This window comes from Branchiostoma belcheri, unplaced genomic scaffold (genome assembly GCF_001625305.1).
Source record: "Branchiostoma belcheri isolate BF01 breed outbred unplaced genomic scaffold, Haploidv18h27 scaffold173, whole genome shotgun sequence".
Classification (NCBI taxonomy): Eukaryota; Metazoa; Chordata; class Leptocardii; order Amphioxiformes; family Branchiostomatidae; genus Branchiostoma; species Branchiostoma belcheri.
This window is the reverse complement of record NW_017803191.1, coordinates 154,377-163,517: the sequence shown is the minus strand read 5'-3', so window position 1 is coordinate 163,517 and position 9,141 is coordinate 154,377. Positions and strand designations below refer to the sequence as shown.

The 9,141-nt window shown below is 40.9% G+C and overlaps 1 protein-coding gene across 1 annotated transcript in view; it reads right to left on the bottom strand.

The window, feature by feature from the left end:
* Window positions 1-3,322: 3,322 nt before the first annotated feature.
* LOC109466974 (cilia- and flagella-associated protein 53-like) overlaps window positions 3,323-9,141 on the bottom strand; it is an 8,706-nt gene continuing 2,887 nt past the window's right edge. The window contains exons 2-8 of the mRNA XM_019764860.1: window positions 7,536-7,709; window positions 6,882-7,015; window positions 6,314-6,483; window positions 5,838-6,056; window positions 4,647-4,863; window positions 4,188-4,309; window positions 3,323-4,023 (exon numbers count right to left, since the gene is read on the bottom strand). Coding sequence (XP_019620419.1) covers window positions 3,769-4,023; window positions 4,188-4,309; window positions 4,647-4,863; window positions 5,838-6,056; window positions 6,314-6,483; window positions 6,882-7,015; window positions 7,536-7,709 — 1,291 coding nt within the window. The 3' untranslated portion in view covers window positions 3,323-3,768. The remainder of the gene's footprint in view (window positions 4,024-4,187; window positions 4,310-4,646; window positions 4,864-5,837; window positions 6,057-6,313; window positions 6,484-6,881; window positions 7,016-7,535; window positions 7,710-9,141) is intronic.

The window sequence follows — 9,141 nt, the reverse complement described above, 5'->3', positions numbered from 1 at the left end:
TTAGGATTTTTAATTGCATAATGCAAACTGTTGATTTTCAAAATAAAAATAAACGTTCATGCCCCGCATTCCAATGCTGGAGCAGGAAAGCTTGAAATACCTACCAAAACACTTGAATACAGACATACTGTCAGTATGGAAATGGTCTGTGCAGGTGTTAATCAAGTTAAATCCCAACAGCCAATCAGCAAGAAATTCTCTGTGCAGGTGGAAATGGTCTGTGCAGGTGTTAATCAAGTTAAATCCCAACAGCCAATCAGCAAGAAGAATAGAGGAAAGCTGCATGCCTATTGGTTGATGCCCTGCATTCCATTGTGATGACTCATACCCAAACGTGGTAAACATGACACACTAACACAGTAATACATTTGCTATAACACAGCCAAAAAAACTCAAATAAAACCATTCTAAAAGCCTGTATCACAAAAATTTTAAAAACGTCTAAGGGTATTTGCCCACTGTACCTCCATACCAAATTTCAGGACCTTAGGCCCTAAAATGAAGAAGCTGAATCCATTTAAAAAATGGCAGGAGAAGAAGGAGGAGGAGGAGGAGGAGAAGAAGAAGAAACACCAGAAAAAGCAATATGGTTTCACCATACCCACTTCGTGGTGTGGTGAACCCATAACTAGCGACAAAAGGCACAATTTAGGGATGCAGATCAGTAATTTTCTCAGGCGTTTAACGTTGATTACCAACTAAGAGTGTCAACAGACTTTACGTTACTGTGATGCCTCCTAGCAAAGGTAAATAGTATGTATACTTCAAGTTAATCATTAGCCATCGGGTCTGCCTATTTACCGGAATACACCGGAAAACACCGGAAAACACCGGAAAACACATATAGGAGGCTAAAATCTACCGGAATACACCCTGATATGATGAGATAACATACCGAATTGCTGTATTTTGACATGAAGTAACGTGTATATCGCCGCGGGAACAAGAAATCGTTATGAATTGGCGATCGCGGAGGCGAGCCGACCAGTCGCCATGTTTGTTTACATTTCCGACTACGAAATGTTTGTTTAACGCGATCGCCGTACAGAAGTGAAATTTACCGAAATGAAGAGGTCTTTGATGCAGGTACCGCAAGTTGCTACATTCTGGCATGAAATAAGTCGTATATGACTTTGTTATATGACGTTGGAAACAAGAAATCACCATGAATCGGCGGAGTCGACCCGGCCAGACGCCATGTTTGTTTACTTAGCAGCAGCATAACGCTATTTTTAAAATTGAGAGTCTCTCTGGTGTATTTTAGAGTCATTTCTGAGCAAATAACCAACGAAGTAATACTGATGTTTTCAGTACATTCATCTGCGGTATTTTTGAGCGCGCTTTTCACGAAAAACATTAAGGCCTGAAAATGAGACTATGGCTCCTCATCCAAAAAATATGAATGAAAATTTTGCCTTCAAACACAGAAATATCTTGGAAAAAATATGTTTTTCGTGACGCTTTACCATTTTTCTAATCATGATCGCGCGTTTGACATGTTATAGAGCGGGCTTCAAATATGCATTCTCCCATGCAGAGCTATTCCGCGGCAATACGGATAGCTCTGCATTGGTCTGCATTGGTGAACGAAAATACTAGAAGGTAGGTTATCAATTTTTAACATGCCCGTACCATGCAGGAAAATTGGCTGGAAAGTACATGTTCACGTCACATGTACGGTCATGTAGAAACATCGCACAAAATAGCATTGTACATTACAATACAATATAGGTGCCTAAAAACGTTAATAGAAAGTCAAGTGCTACACTTGAAAATCAGTAGGTAGAAGGTAAATTTACACAGTTAGCAGGTGTCTGATATCGTCTAGAAGCCATCTTTTGCGTGTAACGCTTCTTACCGTCTATTTTATTGCCACCTTCTGTAAGATGCACGGACAACGTCTATCAATTTTAAGAGTTTATTATCAAGATCATAAAAGGCAGTTTCTTCCTGAGCTGAATAATGTATGAACACACCTGTCCTTGGCGCTCATCGGTAGCGACCGGCAATAAGTAGACCTGTCCTTGGTGCTGAACGCCTTCCACACAATATCGCGTCCGTGTACGCCTTGCTACGGTAACCTTGCTACAATGCTATGGCAGTGCATGTTCATGGTGTAGGAAATATGCTAAGAGCCGTCTTGGGCTCTTGTCGTCTTACTAGACGGTCTGCAGTTTCCTTCAGTTAGTTATGAACCACACTATGACATTTTACTGTGGCCTGCACAAGCAATAAAATAGAAGAAAGGACGCCGACAAAAGGGAAGTGGGTAATTGTTCTTCGTGTAATTTTGTCTAGGCACGACATTGGCCGAACGTGGTTAAGTGATCCCCCTAGCTTGTAGTTCTTGGCAAGGAGATTTTAAAAGCTGTTTTAAAGCCCCTTGGTCTTGCTACTTAGCTAAGTGTCACCTCCCTAAAACGAAGGGCCACCAACAAGGTATTGTTGTCGACAGTTGACTGACAGTTGCCAATTGATTACCAGTCAACAGTCCACAAACCAATGAGAGTCACTTTTACATATTCTGCTTGCATGCTAACTGTTCATTGGACCGCTAACAGGTGGCTGTACCGTGACCGGGGCGTGATAGGTGAACAGGTGGTTGTTTGGACTACTGAGTGGTTATCATACGTCGATCTTTTGTCCTTGAAATGTTTGGTATTTATTGTGTTGTTTACCATAAGATGTATCCATGCTTTTCTGTGCCCTTTTCTTCGTGTATCTTCGCCTGAAAAGCACAACTCAGGTGCCCCATGGTATACTGAACGTTGGTATACTGACTTTGGGTTGGTACATGTACAATTCGGTTTGAAAACACTGAACAGCTTGGGAAGAATGAGGCTTAATAAGACGACAAATAGACAGTCTAGCTTGAATACAACAAATAAAACTAACTGTAGATAGAGTATAACTTAACCAAGTAAAAATATTAGATAGGCCGGGAATGAAAACTTTAAAAAAAACTTAGCAAGACAGGGCACAAATAACAACATTGCCTTCTTCACCTCTGGCTTTTCACTTTAACAATAACACATTCTTTTGTTATTCTTTATTACAAACTGCTGTGAGCTGAATGAAACTCTTAAAACTTTGCTGTCTTTGTTGTCATTTTGTTGGGACTATCAGTGGTTGTCAGTATGGCGTACTAAATTTACCTCGGCAATGGACGCAACACCTTGAAGCAGTGCTGGGGCTTGTACCAAGATTGTCTCCGGCAAATTCCTCTTTGTTCAGTATAACTGATTGTCTGTGTGGTCCTGTTTTGAATGAACACCTGACTGATGAGAAAGATATCTGAGCTTTCAATCAAGACAGCTGATGCTGAAAGTAAGGGTGTCTTTATTGTAGAACAACAAATACATGTGAGTCTATATTTACAAGGACACATTCATGTGAGTCATTAAATTGACCTACACATGTACACCATATATATGCTGTTGGCTCATACAAATTGTACAATAAAGATAACCAATAGAATTCATCAAATATGCACACTTTCATTTTTATCTCGTCTCCTTCACTTTTTCTCCACTGTACAGTAAAAACAAAGCCAAAAAGTTATGTTAATAACATTTCGTGAAACACCATTGTCCAGAAATGGACAAGAAGCAAATATAACTGTAACATTTTTGAATGTAGATTGTCAAGTCACCTCAGGTGATGAACATAAAACATTCATCCACATATTGAACTACAGTAGATACATTTCCTGAACAATTATGATACAATTTTACAAGTTTCTATGAGTTCACTTGTCTACATAAGTTTCTACAATTTCTGTCCAGTCAAAAGAAATTGTGGTTCCTCCTGCTGCTGTGCTTGCTGCTGTTTGCGAGCGCTGTGTGCCATCTTCATGGGGTGCATCTTATTGATGACAGGTGAGGCGAGGACCTCTTTCAGTTTCTGCTGGTACTGTTCCTCCACCTCTACACCGTGCAGGTACTCCCGGTACTCCTCATCCTGCTGTTGTGCCCGTAGAGTGTACTGGTAGTCGATCTGGGCATCAAGGTCACTTTGGTAGGCCTGGTAGAAATACACAACATGTTGTTAGAGCACTGTATACGATAAACAAGGCATTAGGAATTTTTTTTTAAATTTTGAAAGTAATCTTATCTGTGCTATGTTCAATAGTTGTACCATGTATAATTGTCATGCAATAAAATTCTCTCTCTGCGGAAAGTTCTTACCAGGTTCTTTTGTTTGATCCTGTGTTTGTGCTCTGCGTCCAGCCTCTTGTGCTCCTCAATAGCATGGGCCAGCTCCTCACGCTCTGCCCGGATGATGTCCTGCTGACGAAGGTTTTCTGCCACTAAAACAAAAAGCAAGCAAAAAAATTATTGATATAAACAGGTCACACTAAACAGGACTACTTTGTGAGAGGAATCAAGGAGGCCATCTACATCAGTATGCAACAGAGATGGTGGGTAGTATAAATTTCCTGACACATTTTAATGATAGCAGTACCAAGTGATTGGTCATTTGTAGTCACGAGAAGATTGCAGCAGGTAAGCAGAGAATTCGTTCTATACATTTTATGCGTTTGAACAAAGATAAGAACATTATCTGTATGAAAGGAGTTTTAAAGTTGACTAATGTATGACATAGATATGTTCCAGAGTCAAAAGTTGAGTAATGAGAATGCTTACATTTGTCCTCCACTTGCTTTCTCCTTGTGGCCAGGACGTCTGCCATGAGTCGATGACGTGCCTCGCGCTCGAGTCGCCACTGCTCCTGTCGCTTGGCCCACATCTTCTGCACCTCCACATCGATGAGCTGCTCCAGCTCCAGTTCACGCTCTTTCTCGCGCTCTGCTTCCCGGGCGAGGTACTCCTGGAAACGCTGCTGTTCCTCTCGGAGCTCACGCTAAACACCACAGAAAAAAATGACAGTCATTTCCCATGCGATAGGAAAAACATACAACATCTGTACTATGATGGAATATTATAGCAGTGCATAATAGATGACAGCCCTGTAGGAGATGGAGGGACAGTCTAGTGCAACACTTTGCCCCTGCATGCCCCAGAAGTGCCAGACTCAGACGAGAATGGAATCCGTCAAGGGAGGGGTCCCTCCACAGGAGTGAGAATACCCTGGATTGAGTGAGAGAGGTCATGCCTGTACCAGGTATAAAAGTGGAGGCATGAAGTGAATTGTACAATGTTATGTTCCTGTGCAGAAGTGAGTGAAATCTCACCAATACATACCATTATTATTTTGGAAAGATAATAAGAACATTTTGTGTTTCAAATCTTGTGCTGTGTGTCTGACAATCAACTTGTATCATAGTGCAGTTCAGCTCATTTCAGAAGTGGCTGAAAGTTTTCACCCATACTGCACCATTCCCTCTCACCTGTTTAATCTGTACCATGTTTTATGTGTCCATGATGTTCGCAAGTCAAGAAAACAACAGAATCAGCATGATCAATTGGAAGACAAAAGCTGTTAACTTTCAACCATGTAGATTTTTTAACATGATTAAAATCATGCTTCACTATCTCTTATCAATGTAGACTTAACAACATTTGGTAACTAACCAAAAGATATGTAATGTTACAGCTACTAATTTTTCAACAGCCTTCTTCATATTCATCTTCATACATTTCTTGTGTATTCAGTTTGTCATATATCACATTAGGTGCTTCTTGTATTTGTTGCTAGTTATATAGCCTAATTAGTCATATTAAGTACATTATACATTTACAATGAATAACTACATTATACTGGAGAGTCATTTGAAAGAGTTCATTATGCCCTGAAGAAGGCAGCTGACAAGATGCCAAATTGCTGGGAGGTAAGAAACTTGTGGTTGCAAAAAAAAATAACCTTAGACACCCTACCTTCCTCTGTATGCTCTCCATGGCCTCATTCCTGGACTCCTGCAGAAGCTGCTCCAGAATCTTCATGTCCAGAGCCAGCTCCTCCTGCACCTCCTTGGCCTGTTTCTTCATCTTGATGCGGATGGAGCGGTCCAGGTCTCCCCTCATCTCCCGCTGTTTCCGCACCTTCTCCTCCGCTGCCCGCTGTTCCTCAATCTTCCTCAGTTCTTTCTCTTCTCTCTGTGGAAGGAATTTAAGATCAACTGGTCAGGAGATATTAGAACACCAGGTTATACTGTCTTTTAAAATTTAAGCGTTTGCTTCAAACAATAAGTAGCAACGATCAAAGAATCAAGGGAAATTATAAAGGGCTTGCATAATCTAGAATGATAGCTTCCTTTAACAAATAACAGTGAGCTAAAACCCTGAAACCACCAGGTACTAACACAAGAAATATTGCAGCATTAAGAAAAATTCAACAGTCAAAAATAACAAACCAGAAGTTGTGCCTCCTCCTTCTTGAGGTCAGCAGCTGCCTGTCTCTGCACCTCCAGCGCTGCCTTCTGCAGGTTGAGTGTCTCCAGCATCTCCCTGTTCCTCTCCATCTGGGCCTTGGCCTCCTCCTCCTCTCGCACTGCCTTGGCCAGACGATCCTTCTCGTACAACTCTGCGAAACACACAGTCAGTCATATAGTGCTAACTTTTGTTTTCAGCTATCAAAGTGCAAAAGTATACTTCTTTTTCTTGTCGTTATGACAGGTCTTCTGCCTGCCCTGCTCGGTAGATTAGGCAGCCGTGAATATCGATTTGGGTAAAATATCACCCCGATGTATGCAGGACTGGTAGAAACCAAAGTTCCAATGAATCACCTCTTGCCCCAAAACTGAAATTACAGTAGTTTGTCTTTCATGCCAGTTTATTTGTCCTCTAACAATTCAGTGATGTTCACTATTTCCATTTGACAATGTGACCTCCCAAAGTGCTGGCAAAGTCAGTGGGCAGGATTTTTCTTGTTCTTAGGTTATTGGGGTTTACCCAGGGCACACATCCTTTGTCGTAACCTACCTGCATACATTCTCTCTTCCTCCTCCCTTTGCTGTTTGATGTGTTCTTTCACCCTCAGCTGTTCCTGGCGTTCTGTGCACACCTCGTCAAGATGGCGGCGGCTCAGGTTGGACCTCAGCTCCTCACACTGTTCCCTGTGTGATGCAAGCTTGGATTTTAGACAGCTGCATCTTGATCGATGCTGGGACAAAAACTAATTTAAAAGTCACTTCTAAGACATGTTTTGAATTGCAAAAGTTAGACTGCTTGTTTGTACCATTCCTGTTAAGGAAATAATTTTTATATTCGCGGTATGAGCAAAATGGATATATACCAGTACATGTATGTCTGTGGTGGCAGCAGGTGCAGAAGAAAGAAATTCGGTGAATTATTTGTTTGCAGTAACAATGAATTTGTGCTACAGAAGTGACCGCGAAAAAACGTGAATACAAAGTGATTTATAGTATCCAAATTTTACACAGTGAAATTCAATTACTGTAAAAAAAACAGGCAAGAAAAAGAGATAGTTTTCTAAGTGAAAAGAAACACATTCAGAGAACTTAATCAAAAAGAGGCGTTATATTGACTGAAACTTAACAATATTATCTTAATATTCACATAATGAAGAAAATGGTTAAAATCAAGCCAATGAGATGCTCTCAAACAATTTTGTACCTCCATTGTTGATCCAGTTTCTCTTCGACCAGCCGCTGTCTCTCCATCTCTCTCTTCTCCTTCAGAAACTTGGCTCTCTCTCGCATCTTGGCCTGTCGTTCCAGGGTTGTCTCCTCCTGGGCTTCCATCTGCTGTAGGTACTGCTTCTCTTCTTGCTCTAGCAGGTTTCTCAACCTGGAAGGCAAATTGAGGTAATATTGTGTAAGACATTATGACACAAGTAAAGACCTTTTATCACACTTTTAGCTCAGAGGCTGGCAGATTCTCCTTGACAATTAAACATGATAATTGCAAAATGCTTTGGATATACAGTACGTACATGTGTATATAAGAAACAAAGCACAGTGCAAACTAGTATTTACCAATCACAGACATCAACTCAACAGTTTTTTTTGCATAACTACATGACCAATTTTGCAATTTCAACGACAGGCCACATACCTACAGTACACAACATTGTTAAGGGGGCACACCCCAGTTTATTTGGGGCCTCTATTCGAAGCTGCACACCCTCAAATCTAGCGACCGTCTCTGGCGTGGAATAATTCGGAAGGAGAATAACTGTATATGGGACGAAAGGGTATCTCTTCAGCTACAAGACAAGCTGAGTTTGGTTTCTTCAACCTTTTTAAGTTTGGTAAAATCAACGGAAAAAACATTATTTTCACTCCAAAATTAATGCCCAAAATTGCGAATTTTCGCGTAGGATAATCCCACAAAAAAAATTTTCCGGCAGAAATGACTGATGCTGGCAGAAAGACCCAAGCCTTGACTATACCCGAGTAAATTATACACTTTTTTTACAGAAAATTCTAGTACTGTAATTTTCTAAACAGTCCACGGCGCGAGGGGTTGCAAATCCACCCCTACGAAGCCGCAGAGCGAAAACTAGGTCAAACGGGCGGATTACACTTGGCGCGCAAGGATACCCGGAAGTAAGGTTCGGAGCCAAAAGAAATTTTCACCCCAAAATCACCATTTCTTACACTCTTCAGCCATGTTAATGTTTAATGATACTTCGTGGCAGTTTATAAGAAATGTCACCTCAAACTTGGACCCTCAAAACCCTTTCGTCACTTTTTTACAACGGACTATCGTCGACCCCTGTCGCGGAAGAACTGGGGTGTGCACCGTTAATGAGCAATGTATAGTACAATATCAATCAAGCAATCAATGAAAACAGGTGTTGCCTATGCAAAGCTGTATTAAATGAAGAACGTGGCTATATACACTCCGGGAGTGTATATAAAATCTATTTGTCTTTTATATACACTCCCGGAGTGTATATAAAATCTATTTGTCTTTTATATACACTCCGGGAGTGTATATAAAATCTATTTGTCTTTTATATACACTCCCGGAGTGTATATAAAATCTATTTGTCTTTTATATACACTCCGGGAGTGTATATAAAATCTATTTGTCTTTTATATACACTCCCGGTGTGTATATAAGATCTATTTGTCTTTTTATATACACTCCCGGAAAGTTGATAGGGCATTCGAATGATCTGTCGCCGGTGCGAAGACCGCGCGATCGGCTGTGTTATCCGGAGTCACCAAAGGGACCGGGGCGAACCCCGGGTTGGTCTTGGTCTGATAAATGC